The 14,422-nt window shown below is 49.8% G+C and overlaps 3 protein-coding genes across 6 annotated transcripts in view; all 3 read left to right on the top strand.

The window, feature by feature from the left end:
- The first annotated feature begins 1,558 nt into the window (after positions 1 to 1,558).
- LOC135379040 (caspase-3-like) overlaps positions 1,559 to 14,422 on the top strand; it is a 251,721-nt gene continuing 238,857 nt past the window's right edge. For 2 of the 4 annotated variants that reach the window (XM_064612290.1, XM_064612287.1), the window contains exon 1: positions 1,559 to 1,645. The gene's annotated coding sequence lies outside the window, so the exon portion shown is untranslated. The remainder of the gene's footprint in view (positions 1,646 to 14,422) is intronic. The other 2 variants (XM_064612289.1, XM_064612288.1) reach the window with 1 other exon arrangement.
- LOC135394419 (uncharacterized) lies at positions 12,731 to 13,192 on the top strand. The gene has a single exon (XM_064625153.1). The coding sequence runs from the start codon at positions 12,731 to 12,733 to the stop codon at positions 13,190 to 13,192; it is 462 nt and encodes a 153-aa protein (XP_064481223.1).
- On the top strand, positions 13,256 to 13,957 carry LOC135394411 (uncharacterized). The gene has a single exon (XM_064625145.1). The coding sequence runs from the start codon at positions 13,256 to 13,258 to the stop codon at positions 13,955 to 13,957; it is 702 nt and encodes a 233-aa protein (XP_064481215.1).

Genomic DNA, 14,422 nt, shown 5'->3' with positions numbered 1-14,422 from the left:
GTATATGTTTACAAGTCAAGCGTGCCACAATCCCGGCTGTGGACGGCCGTTTCGAGCTAGTTGGCTCTCATCGACACAGCGTAGGGATGTGACACGCTCATAGGTTGCCAAGAACACTGTGCCTCTACAAGACATCAGTGTTCCAGGGTGTTAGCAACACCTCTGGAGGCCGCTGTGCAAAGCCAGTAGGTACAGATACAAATATAAAAATGAGCGAAAGCTCCATGACTGCACGTGAGGCATATGTTTACAAGTCAAGCGTGCCACAATCCCGGCTGTGGACGGCCGTTTCGAGCTAGTTGGGTCTCATCCGCACAGTGTAGGGATGTGACACGCTCATGGGTTGGCAGGAACACTGCGCCTCTACAAGACATCAGTGTTTCAGGGTGTTAGCAACACCTCTGGAGGCCGCTGTGCAAAGCCAGTAGGTACATATACAAATACAAAAATGAGCGAATGCTCCATGACTGCAAGTGAGGCATATGTTTACAAGTCAAGCGTGCCACAATCCCGGCTATGGACGGCCGTTTCGACCTAGTTGGCTCTCATCGGCACAGCGTAGGGATGTGACACGCTCATGGGTTGACAGGAACACTGTGCCTCTACATGACATCAGTGTTCCAGGGTGTTAGCAACACCTCTGGAGGCCGCTGTGCAAAGCCAATAGGTACAGATACAAATATAAAAATGAGCGAAAGCTCCATGACTGCACGTGAGGCATATGTTTACAAGTCAAGCGTGCCACAATCCCGGCTGTGGACGGCCGTTTCGAGCTAGTTGGGTCTCATCCGCACAGCGTAGGGATGTGACACGCTCATGGGTTGGCAGGAACACTGCGCCTCTACAAGACATCAGTGTTTCATGGTGTTAGCAACACCTCTGGAGGCCGCTGTGCAAAGCCAGTAGGTACATATACAAATACAAAAATGAGCGAATGCTCCATGACTGCAAGTGAGGCATATGTTTACAAGTCAAGCGTGCCACAATCCCGGCTATGGACGGCCGTTTCGAGCTAGTTGGCTCTCATCGGCACAGCGTAGGGATGTGACACGCTCATGGGTTGACAGGAACACTGTGTCTGAACAAGACATCGGTGTTCCAGGGTGTTAGCAACACCTCTGGAGGCCGTTGGCAGGAACACTGTGCCTCTACAAGACATCAGTGTTCCAGGGTGTTAGCAACACCTCTGGAGGCCGCTGTGCAAATTCATTAGGTACAGATACAAATATAAAAATGAGCGAATGCTCCATGACTGCACGTGAGGCATATGTTTACAAGTCAAGCGTGCCACAATCCCGGCTGTGGACGGCCGTTTCGAGCAAGTTGGCTCTTTGCGGCACAGCGTAAAAAGAAATTTCTTCGATGGCGCCACCTGTTCACGAACTATTCAGCCAGCGATTTTCCTGAAACAATTCTCAGATGTTACTGGTAGAATCAATGTCATATTTCTCTCTCAGTGCAAAAAGGAGCGTTCAAGAGGAAACTTGTCTTCTGATCGCTTGCGGATAGACGACGCAATCGCTATACAGAGATAACGGCCGATATCGTCCCGAACGGCGTACAAGGTACGAGACACTTGAAGTAGTGACGCGTTAGATGCAGTTGGACGCCAACACCAGTGTTTGTTAGAAGGCTGGAGATATATGTAAGTTAATTATTTTTTCATCCACCACCGGGTACCTGGGGCAGCCAGTACTTCCCTCTAAGTTACATGTGGTTCACTGTATACTGCGCTTGACAGAACGCTACAGAAACACCTCCTTATTTTTAGGGCACCTTGAGACGATCGGTTTCGTTTTTTCTCCTGCAAAACCTCTTCGTGTTGTGTTTTTTGTATCCCGTATGTTGTATCCACGTTGCTTAGCACATCACTGCGACGTGGGCAGCGTAGACGAACGCTGTGCTGCGTACGAGAATAATACTGAGTTTTAATATATTGTACGCTGATGTGTTTGCGTATGTACGCGATAGCATGGTGGTTTTGCGCAATGCTCAACGCTCTATTTATGTATTGCGCGTACGCAGAATCACCAACTCTATCCCTTACGCAGCAAATGCGATAGCGTACGATATACTAAAACTGTCTATCCTGCCAGGACCGGTCGAGCGGAAATATATCCCAGGCTAGTTAGGCGCTCATTGAGGTTCACAAGCTCCCAGACAAGGAGCGTATTCTGCATAATTTTCTTCGCAGATTCAAGATTCTCAAGATTCAAGGATCTCTCTTCACTTGAACTGCGTATTATCTGAAGCATCCCAAGTTGGGATTAGAGTTCGTGTGCAATCGGACGACTGGCAAGGTCCATCATTAGAACATGTAATCAATGAACGATAAAAGCGTGGGCAAATCACGCGAGACACTACCCAAGCTGCACAATGTACCGAAAGTCGAGTGCAAAAGGGGTGGACGGTATGTGTCTTATTAATGTTCTTTAGTCTCACCAGTTCGTTCAAGGTCTTCCACCTACCCGTCCACGCCTATTGCACTCGACTTTCAGTAGATTGTGCTTCTTGGGTACCTGGAAGTTTATCAGGTCCGGATTATGGGCACATGTGTTTATCGTCTGCCCCACTTGATCGCTAGACAGGCGTCTGCAGCGTTGAAAGTATATGCTTTTGTTTCTTTTTTTTTTTTTTCGTTCCCATTGGGGAAGTTTCTCGAGGTGCATCTCCAGTAGACATTGTCGTCATTGACATTAAGATACTACATCAACAACAACTTTATTTTGGCTTTGGAGAGTGGGGAGGTTCATCGCCACAGGCGATACTCTACTCCATTGCTGAAGATACTACATCGTTGCATTAGTGGATCAGCTAGAAAGGATCGAGAACCGTACTGTTCGATTTATCCTATCAATGTTCAGTAGAACACCGGCGTCCCCGGACGTCCCACAAATTGGCTCATCATTACGACCCGGATATTTAGGCACTAAAATGGGCGGGAATAGGCAGCCGTTTATATTCCAAGAAGCAAATAGACAAAATAGGCAGCAAAAATCAATAGACATACAAGCAGTTTGTCACGGAAGTACGCATCACATCCTGTCTACTAACACGTATCGCTCTTCTCGAGAAAATGCGGGCGCACCCAGACCTTGACTTGGAACAACAAGCGAACTGCTTCTGTGTCTCTTCAAGGCCAGTGTATTTCTCTGGGGCGCGCGCTGAGTTAATATCTCGGTTTCACACTAGTGACGTTTTTCGCGTAAATGAAATGCATCCCTGTTGGGACCGCATTTTTACTCGGTGATCACCCGTGAGAAAAAAAAAAACTTTAAAAAAATAACTGGTAAACAGTGCCAGATATTTGCTTGCTTTTAATGTTTTCTGTTGTTTTTTCGCACTTTTCACAGTCTCCACTCGAGTTCATGTGGGACGTACGCACTGTCGTGTTTCCTCGCGAGTAGCGTGTTTTCACACGTCTTGAAGTCCGTGTCTTCTCAGACAACAGAGCTTTCTACTCCGTGTCATATCGAAATTTCTAGTGGGTGAACAGGATCCAGCATTGCTCAAGGCTGCTGGTAACAGTGCCCGAGTCCGTGTCGCCGCACAGTGGAGACTACCGCGTGCCCGTGTCTTTCCCACAACACCCCGTTTGGATAGATTTTCTATCGCTACCGTTCCTCAAGCGTATCACGACGGTGCAATTTTGTGAGTTCTCCACTTCAAGAACAGCTTGGGACAAAAGTTTGCCGAACACGGGGGTGTCGCACTTTTGTCGGGGCGAAACCCTAACGCAAACAGGAGTGGGCGCATATGCTGAGGGATGGATAGAATGGACAGTCATCCGTTGCTTGTACGACATCTTTCTTACGTTCTTCTGTACATGTGTCTTCTGTGCCGACTACATTGTTCTGTACGTTAGCTAGCAGAGGGCCGCACACATGATGAAATACGCTACTGCCCAGTAAGCTGCTACAGCGTCTTCAACACCTTCACATATGATGCTAGATGATATCTCTAAAATATATTTCTTGGAGGCATCTGAAACAATAAAGTGAGTTAGCAAGCTAGTTTTAGCAAGGGATAATATATTATATGTCACATGAAATGTGCCAAAACTTGTCCATCACAGGTTAGCCAGACTCCCCGCGTATGCTGTTACTTGCGGTCCAATGACGCTTGTTTTTGTTTTGTTACCAGCCATATATAACGCAATAAGATCAATTAACTGTAATAACTTGGGCTACAGCAAGAGTGTCAGTAAGGGATTACCTGAAGAGGGTGAGAACAATGCACATTGAATTATATATCTGCAATTATTTACATTCTATGAATATTTCTTCCACACTCGGAAAAAATATGCATGACCCGAGCTGAGTTATTATGAATTAATAACCAATAAAGGAAGGTCTGTATCTTTAGCGCACCGGTACTCTGAGACACGAAGAATCGTTTTGATCCACGGAATTTTAGGTGAGAATCATGTGGCTGCAGTGTATGACGTCATATAATTGGTGTCATGGATGACGTAGTTGCATGGGTGAATTGTGTGCTCTATCCGTTTCGCAGGAAATACAAGTCAGTAAAAGCTGCTAAGTTGAAATGAGAACATGTGTTCCTTTCGGCCACCTGATATCGTAGCCGTTTTCAGAAGAAAAATCCGTTCGATAGATCGTCCGCAAAAAATCGTAAAATAACCTCATTTTTTCTTTATTCTGTGCATTGCGCATCTTAGGAGACACGTCATTATTTCACCCTCAATGTCAGGAGGCCGAAAGTACACACTGTCATCTCTTACGTCCTCGAAAAAGATTAAGGCGTAGGGAAGTGACACGATCTTGGGTCGGCGCTGATAGAGTGCCTTTGCCAGTCATAAATGCTCCACGGTGAGGGAGCCACTTGTGGAGCCCGCCCAGTGCAAGCCAGCAAGTACATATACAAATGGAAAATAGCCGAAGCTCTCTACCGTCACGTTGAGCATATGTTTGTAATTTGATCGTGCACCCTCAGCCGAGGACAGCTGTTTTGTTCTACTTGGAGCTCTTCAGCCCGGCGTAGGGAAGTGACACGATCTTGGGTCGGCCCTGATAGTGTGCCTCGGCGAGGCATCAATATTCCACGGTGACGGCGCCACCTGTGGATGCCGCAGTGCAAGCTAGCAAGTACATATACAAATGAAAAATAGCCGAAGCTCTCATAAATGCACCTTCACGTTGAGCATACGTATGTAATTTGACCGTGCACTCTCAGCCGAGGACAGCTGTTTCGTTCTACTTGGAGCTCTTCAGCCCGGCGTAGGGAAGTGACACGATCTTGGGTCGGCCATGATAGTGTGCCTCGGCGAAGCATCAATGTTCCACGGTGACGGCGCCACCTGTGGAGGCCGCACTGCAAGCCAGCAAGTACATATACAAATGGAAAATAGCCGAAGCTCTCTACCTTCACGTTGAGCATATGTATGTAATTTGACCGTGCACTCTCAGCCGAGGACAGCTGTTTCGTTCTACTTGGAGCTCTTCAGCCCGGCGCAGGGAAGTGACACGATCTTGGGTCGGCCATGATAGTGTGCCTCGGCGAGGCATCAATGTTCCACGGTGACGGCGCCACCTGTGGAGGCCGTAGTGCAAGCCAGCAACTACATATACAAATGGAAAATAGCCGAAGCTCTCTGCCTTCACGTTGAGCATATGTATGTAATTTGATCGTGCACTCTCAGCCGAGGACAGCTGTTTCGTTCTACTTGGAGCTCTTCAGCCCGGCGCAGGGAAGTGACACGATCTTGCGTCGGCCATGATAGTGTGCCTCGGCGAGGCATCAATGTTCCACGGTGACGGTGCCACCTGTGGAGGCCGCACTGCAAGCCAGCAAGTACATATACAAATGGAAAATAGCCGAAGCTCTCTACCTTTACGTTGAGCATATGTATGTAATTTGATCGTGCACTCTCAGCCGAGGACACCTGTTTCGTTCTACTTGGAGCTCTTCAGCCCGGCGGAGGGAAGTGACACGATCTTGGGTCGGCCATGATAGTGTGCCTCGGCGAGGCATCAATGTTCCACGGTGACGGCGCCACCTGTGGAGGCCGTAGTGCAAGCCACCAAGTACATATACAAATGGAAAAAAGCCGAAGCTCTCTACCTTCACGTTGAGCATATGTATGTAATTTGATCGTGCACTCTCAGCCGAGGACAGCTGTTTCGTTCTACTTGGAGCTCTTCAGCCCGGAGGAGGGAAGTGACACGATCTTGGGGGGGGGGGGGTGATGTAGGGGGAAGGTGCGGTCAGCCTGCTCTGAAATGGCGGCTCGGTGCACGCAGGGGAGGGTGATGAGGGAGGGGAGAGATGATGGTGGCACAGGAGAGGGAGGGGCGTGCTAACCCTCTTGCTCTGGGATTTGGGTAGTCCAAGAGGAATACCCACCACAGATAAGTGAAATCGTTGAAGAACCATCTGCAGAAGTGTTTTTCAGTTGTTGCTTTTGAGTTGTATTGAGTTGAGGGTTTACGTCGAAGTGTCCGGCCTCGTGTTCCGCGGTGACAGCGATGCGAGCAGTGTCCATCAGGCAAACATGCCGTAGTGGTGTATTGGTCTACCATGACGGCTATCTTCGTGCCGTTTGCGAGGTGCTGTGGCGCCGGGCAAAAATTTGTGACCAGGAGTTCGACTATTCCGTTTCTTACGGACACAATTCCTCTTGCTATCCCAATTCCTCGTTCGAGGGGAAGTTGTGTGTTGCTTTCAGCCAATAAACGGCCAGTTAGTGCTCTGTCGCACGTAGCGGTCACAAGGGCTGACGACAAGGGAGGCAGTTTGACGTGCTGAGTCGTTACGGCTGTTACGTCCGTGTTTGCACGCTTCTCCTGGGTTATTCGTATCAGCCACGCGTTATCGTCGTCTTCCCCTTCTGTCGTCTCTAAGGAAATTACTCCGTTGGTGAAGTCGATGACTGCCTTATTTTCTACAAGAAAGTCAATTCCGCGTATTACATCCCGTTTGCAGTTCGGGTGGACGGCGAAGCTGACGACATACTGGATGTCACGCACCAGCATGACTGCCGTGCATAGGCCAGTCTGTGTTACAACGTGTCGACCAGCAGTCCCGATGTCAGGCTCATCCCTCTTCGTTTGCACTTTGCGAAGCTTCTTAGCGAACGTAGCACCATGGCGGACTCCCGACTTCAGGCCGCTTAGCTACCACTGCAGAGAGGCTAACCATGTCTATCGCCGATGTCTCTACCGACGCTTTGGCCTTCCCTGATTTTCCCCCGACGCCTCCCAACCCCAAAGTGGCAATATATATATATATATTCTGACCAAGACAGTGCCACTGCCGAAATATCGACCTCTTTCATTTAAGTTTTAGTTTAAGTAATTTATGTTTCATTTAAGTTTAAGTAATAAATGAACTATAGTGTTTCTAACTTCTCTAACGCATGTTGTCCGCGTCTTTTTCCTTCCGCAACTGTATGTATACATAGTATATGAAGACGAATAAGAGCTCAGAAGGCCTCGAAGTAAATACAGTTATGAAGGAATGCAAGGCTAACAGCGAAAGTAGCGGAAGTAAAAAAGGGGGTGACTTAGATTTATTACAGTTTAAGCTATCAGAAAGGTGCCGAGAGGGCATGGTCAACGTTGCGGGGGAAGCGCCGCCTTCGTCAGGACTAATAAATTAGCAGGGTGTCTTGAAGCTTTTGTACGTGTGTAGCATGACGTCACAGTCGGGGTTCACGCCACCTGGCCGTCGTCAGTAGCTCAAACTCGGGAATGTTGTTGTGTAAAGTCCAGGCGTGATGTGATCGTTCTTGGGGTCGGAAGGGTGTCATGAGTCCAGCTGAAAAAAAAAAAAAAACGGAAGCAGTACCTTATCTAAGCAGTTAAAGTCTTATTGTTGGAAATATACCAACAATATATATTTCTGTTAATGGTGGACTGGAATTTGTAGATAAGGCAAGATTCCCGTTGTTTTCTTGATCAATTGGAAACAAAGTTTGATTGAAGAATCCAATTGAAACTTCGTTAACTGAATGGCCCGGTGTGAGGTATTAGTATAGAGTATCCCTCTATACTAATATCCCGCACGAAGACGGCATTTCGGCCGCACAAGCTGCTTTTTCGAAATACTCGAAAACCCCATATGATCGATGTGTCCTGTCCACGCTACTAAAATTGATTCTGAAAAACAAGGACTTCGTATGCAACGGCAAGCAATACTTACAAATCAACGGCAGCTATGAACATCCTAATGGCACGTAATTATGTAAATGTCCATGGGAGCTTTAGAAGAGAAGTTCTCGAATGAACGCGAACTAAAGCACTCTCTTTACAAGCGCTATCTTGGTGACATTTATGATCTGACCACACTCAGAAGACGACCTGGTAGAATTGACACGCAATTTCAACCTGTCCCATCCCTCTATAAAGTTCAGCCATTCCTGTCCAGCAACCACAAGTAACTTCCTGGATGTGCATTGTGCAAGATTAACTAACTGATGGTGTTTTACTAGTGATCTTTATCGTGAGCCTACGGATTCCCAGCAGTATTTGTCATTCAACAGTTGCCACCCACGACAAACAAAATTGACTATCCCCTGCTGCAGCGCTCTACGATACAAGAAAATCTGCTCAAGCGATGATGTCATGGGAAGGAATCTTAACCAACTAAACGCAGCTTACATGATAGCTTAGTTCGCTCTCAAGTAACAGAACAAGAGGATTCACCAACTGGCTGCCATTCATGCAACGACCATAGATGTCAGAATCGCAAACTAATGCAAACGGCTCAATCAGTTAAGAACACACGCTCCAACTTTTCCGTCATAATCAAAGCACATCTATTCTACAGCTTTGTCTACAACGTTGTCTACTTAATTCGGTGTAACGCCTGCCAAGCCAGACGGAAACGTCTTTTTGAACAACCACCGACCAGTCGTGAAAAATAGAATAAAGAACAGAAAAAAAGAAAAAATAGGAAAAGAAATTTCCCAGTTTCGCGCCCTTTCAGCTAACCAAGCCCTTCAATTAACGAAGTTTAAATTTTCTTCTTCAATGAAACTTTGCTTCTGATCGGTCACGACAACAACGGGAATATTACCCTATCTACAAATTCCAGTCTGCCATTAACGCAGACCCTGGTATATTGTCAACGTCCTCGTCAAGCCGACCGTCAGTGACACTAAAATGATATTTTGTTCAACTTTGATTCACAAAAACACTTGATATAAAATTGATATAAGACATGCCATCATCTAATTATTTAGTCTCTATATTAGTAACTACTGGTCCTTGATATCAATACTGTATGCTTGCTCCGTTCAGATGTCACCTGGTTTTTGCTAAGAGAGATTCCTGCTTGGTTGTCGGCGAACAACACTTGCGGTTTCCGCGTGAATTCTTGGGACCCCATTGTTGCGGATTAAAGGAGGTCGATGTGGGTCTCGTGGTCACGGGCCCATATTCGCCATTTTGCTTTTCGGTTTTAGTTCATTAAACCTTTTCCTCTCGGAAGCAGAGCGGGCGCCTCGTTCTTCCTTCACACATTTCTGGTGCCCAAACCCGGGAACGTAGGCCGCCTGTTCCTTCGCTTTCCCTTCGAAGGTCATCTCGTCGTGACTTGCCATGGAACGCTTGAAGCGTACAAGAGGTGGACTACGTGCACACTTGACGCGCACCATGACACGGCTCTCCGACCTGCTGGGGCAGCAGGACTCGTCCGTCAAAGAGGTTTAAGCTGCGTTGGACTATTTGGTGGCAAAACGGCAATTGCTCTACGACCTTGATAGCAGCATCGCCCAGGAAACCCCCGAAGATCAGCTGGGAGCGGAACTAGACAGTGCGCTCGCGTACGAGGAAGGTCTCGAGGGAATGATCACAAGGGCACGTCGTAGTCTTCGCCAGCAGCAGAATGTTGCACCTTTGGATCAACAGCGTCCTGCGGGGCAAAAATCCGTCGCTCTCCCTAAGCTTCAGATACCCACGTTTTCGGGAAAATTACAGGAATGGCAACAATTCTGGCAGCATTTTGATGCCACCATCCACTCCAACCAAGCACTGGCTCCGGTCGAGAAGTTTAAGTACTTGGTCTCCTACCTCACTGACGACGCGAAGCGATCCATCGAAAGCATCAGGATCAGCGGCGACAACTACGACTCTGCGGTCACTCTGCTCTAGAGCCCTGCACGGGCCCGGGGCTCCGACCCGGCCCGGGCCCGACCCTGCCCACGGGCCAAGCCGGGCTTGTTATTGGCTGTGTGCTCCGGGCCGGGCCGAGCCCGGGCCAACAAAATACGCTAGCACCGCGGGACGGGCCGTTAAAATACGCCACCACCGCGGGCCGGGCCGGGCCGACAAATATGTTTCCGAGAGTCAGGCCCGGCCGGTCACCGCAGCTAATTCCACACAATGGAGATGCATTAGTTCATATCATCATGCGCTTGCGTCATTCCTGTGATATATTTTGCAACGACAAGCAAGGGGTACTGCGTTAGGCATATGATTCGACCCTCTAGAACATTCTGAAAGCCACTTTACATTGCTCCTCACTCCTCACGTATTTCACAATCACTTGGTAAAGCTTGGTGAGAGGGGTATGGAATGGGAGAAGGAGTTTGTCGACAGCATCCTCTACCTCCGCAAAATCTTGACAGTGTAACGATAACGCCCGTGCCCGCGTACGTTCTGGATTTAATTTGGTCTGGTGCGGTTACGGTGTTAAACCGCTATCACTTGTATGTTTGTCTTCTCTCCTTTTAAATTTACTGATAAATTTGTTTGATAATCGCCAGAAACGCGTACGTCGTGGCTGGAAATACTATGCCGGGATCTACACGCCGGGTCACCGGGCCGGGCTCTATTTGCTTAGATTCCTGGCCGGGCCGGACTCTATTCACTGGGTCACCGGGCCGGGCCGGGTCGGGCCGCATAAAAATAAGAAGGTCCGGGCCCGGGTCGGGCCGGGCCATTTTTCGATGCGCCCGGGCCGGGTCGGGCCCGGAAACGTTGGCCCGTGCAGGGCTCTCCTCTGCTCACGCACAGGTACGGTAGACCGGAACTCCTTACGGCGGAGCACATCGACCATTTGCTTGCTCTTCGTCCCATCTCGAATTCCCAAAACATTCCCCAGCTCCGACGTCTTCATGACGATGTGACCATTCGAATGGCAGCTTTGGATTCTTTGGGGGTAACTACGGACAAATATGCGGTTATCTTGTACCGCGTCATCACACGATGCTTGCCCGAAAACCTCTGTGTCCTTTTTCATCAACGGAGAAGGGATACAGCCGCAGTACCTCAACCCCAAGGCAACAATGAAAGCACTGGGATAGACAAGGCCGCCGAGGATCTTCAGGCGCTGCTATCATTTCTTCAGGTGCAGGTGGAGACTCGGGAAGAGGTGTTGCTCACTCGGGCAGTTTCGCCAGCGTCGGCTGCTCGCAGCAAGAGTCTTAACGAGCCGGTTCGGCTTCCTACTGCCGCTGCCCTAGCCGCTGCAAACGCCGCACCTCCGAAGCGGACTGCTGACGCACGTCCATCACCCTGTCCCTTGTGTCATTCGCCGGATCATCCGCTGCAGTCCTGCACGGCGGTTTTACCGGCAGCCGATATGCGCCATCGTTTGTCTAGAGCGGGAAGATGTTTCAGGCGCGGCAAATCCGGACATTTTTCACGGGTTTGCCGATCTGCGGCTGGGTTGTCTTGTGCGAAGTGCCACGGACATCACCTTTCCATATTGTGTGACATTCAAAGACGTCCGGAGGCTCAGCATTGTTCGACCACTCTCCCCGCGACTGCGGACAAGGAGGCACCGCGTGAAGTGTTGGACGACGTCGTCTTAAAGACTGTCATGTCTTCATCACCCTCGAACGTGCATGCAGAATCTGGAATGGCACGCCTTCAGACAGTCTCGGTTTGGGCAGAAGGACCTGCAGGGAAGAAGCGAATTCGGCTGCTTCTTGACACGGGTAGTCAACAAACGTTTATACGTCGCGATCTGTTGAAGGAGCTAGGGTGCCAAATCACTGGTGAGGAGGACCTCTCCGTGTCCTCTTTCGCACGTACGCGCCACCCCAGAAGATTCCACTGCGAACGGGTGCAAGTCCGCCTCGAAGCCATCTCGGATCCGCGGTCGTTCATCGAGCTTGAAGCCCTCGGCATTTCTGAACTATGCCGCGTGTCTACGCCAGCCTTGCACGACGTAACCAAGAGCCTTCTCTCGCTGTGAGGCCTCGAAGTGGCCGATACGAGCTGCACCACGGACATCGCTTTGCTGGTGGGTTCCGATTACTATTGGAAGCTGGTCACCGGCCGAGTGGAACGTCTCCCTGGCGATCTTGTTGCGGTGGAGACCATTTTCGGATGGGTCGTTCAGGGAGTCGAGCGGTCACCCAGTCGAATGCTGTCCACCGTGGTATCAGTCCTCTCCCTTTCCTGCGAGGAACGAGAATTCTTCGACCACATGGACCCTTCGGAAGCGTGGCGCTTGGATGCCCTTGGCATAAGCGATCCGTTTCCTTATCCCGACGATGACTTTGCGGCCGCCTACTTTACAAGCCATTTACGCCAATATGACGGTCGCTACGTCGTCCCGCTAATGGTTAAACCAGAACTAGGGCTCCCTGCTTGCGCCAATAACAGGAATACGGCTCTACAGCGCCTCCTTCGCAACTACGTCGGTTTCGTTTTGACCCAGAATTGCTGTCTCAGTATGACAAGGTCATACGTGAGTATTTTGACGAGGGTCATGCTGAAAAGTAATGGGGATCACCAGCCGCCAAGAAAACGTTTATTAGATGCCCCATCACGCGGTTGTGCGACAAGAGGCGGTCGCCACGAAACTCCGCGTTCTATTTGATGCGTCGTCCCACTTGCCAGGTCAGCAATCGTTGAATACTCTCCTGATGAAAGGGCCGAAGCTAAACGCAGATCTGCTCCATCTTCTGTTGCAGTTCCGCTGCAGCTCCACGGTTTTAACCGCCGACATCAGGAAGGCATACCTGCAAATCATCATTCGCCCCGAAGACAGAGATTTCCTTCGCTTTCTGTGGGTAAGGGATGTACGGCAGGCATCCAACGACAGCAATCTCGAACTTGTCGAGTGGCGGATGACTAGAGTCCCTTTCGGAGCTACTTCGAGTCCATTTCTGCTAGCAGCAACGCTGCAACACCACTTTGAGATAGTTTGCTCGGATTATCCCAACGCCGTATCCCGCCTCCGGACGGGGTTTCATGTCGACGATCTGGTCGTCGGCTGAACGTCAGACAGTGATGCGTTGCAGGTGTACCAAGAAACGGTAGAAATACTGAAATCCGCTGGAATGGATATTCGCAAGTGGACCTCAAACTCTCCGGTTCTGCGGGAGAGATTTCTCATGGACAGCACGTCCTATGACAATGCCTCCGACGGCGACACCATCGTCAAGGTTCTCGGCCTATATTGGGGTCGCAGTACGGACGGTCTTCTTCTCAAAACGACTCGAGCAGCAGACTTCGCCGTCGCACACCCTGCCACGAAGCGCACTGTCCTGAAAGCATTTTCACTTGTGTATGACCCCTTGGGGTACATCGCACCTGTCATTATATCTGCGAGAATTCTGTTTCAAGACCTGTGGCGCAATGGCCTATCGTGGGACCAGCCAGTTAGCGAATCAGACAACGTAATCTGGGAGAAGTGGAAGGTCAGCCTGGGAGAATTGAACCTGCTCAGACTCCCGCGCTGCGCTCTCACTGAAGATAACTCACTCGTCGATGTGCACTGTTTCGCAGATGCCAGTCCGAAAGCCTATGGCACTGCCATACACTTGCGGAGTCTTACTCCCAACGGCTCTCTTCTGGTCCATTTGCTCATAGCACGGGCTCGTCTGGCACCGTTAAAACAGGTGTCGTTGCGTCGTCTCGAGCTCCTCGCCTGCCTCTTAGCTACACGTCTCTACCGTCACGTTTCCGCGCTGAAGACTCTCAGTCAAGTGCCAGTACATTTTTGGACAGATTCCACCATCGCTCTTCAGTGGATTCATTGATCTGGCAGCAAAACCCAGCAATTTGTTCAGTCTCGAATAACCGAAATCCTGTCTTCATCGCGCGCTGATCAATGGTTCCACTGCAGCGGTAGCGACAACCCCGCGGATTTGCTCCCTCGGGGCGTATCCGCTACCACTCTGAAGTGCTGGAGATTGTGGTGGGCAGGTCCCGGCTGGCTCTCATCGTCGTTTGGCACCTTCGTGAGTACAGAAAACCAGCTTTGCCAACCAGTGATTCGATTAACCGATGTCAGAGCCTCTCCAGCAAGTGAATGTCCAGCTGTGCTCAAACATGCCTCCGTTTCGGCAGTCGTCGCAATTGAAGAATGGATGGAGATCACGGACTACGGGACGTTATCCAGGCTCCTTCGGGTCACCGCCTGGATGCTGAGTTTGCGAACAACGCTAGATCTGCGAGACCATCCGTGTCTGGTCCACTCACACTTGAGGAAATCACGCATGTTG

The sequence above is a fragment of the Ornithodoros turicata genome, chromosome 1, assembly GCF_037126465.1.
Source record: "Ornithodoros turicata isolate Travis chromosome 1, ASM3712646v1, whole genome shotgun sequence".
Lineage (NCBI taxonomy): Eukaryota > Metazoa > Arthropoda > Arachnida > Ixodida > Argasidae > Ornithodoros > Ornithodoros turicata.
The sequence above is the reverse complement of the archived record's forward strand: the minus strand, read 5'-3'. Positions and strand labels throughout refer to the sequence as shown.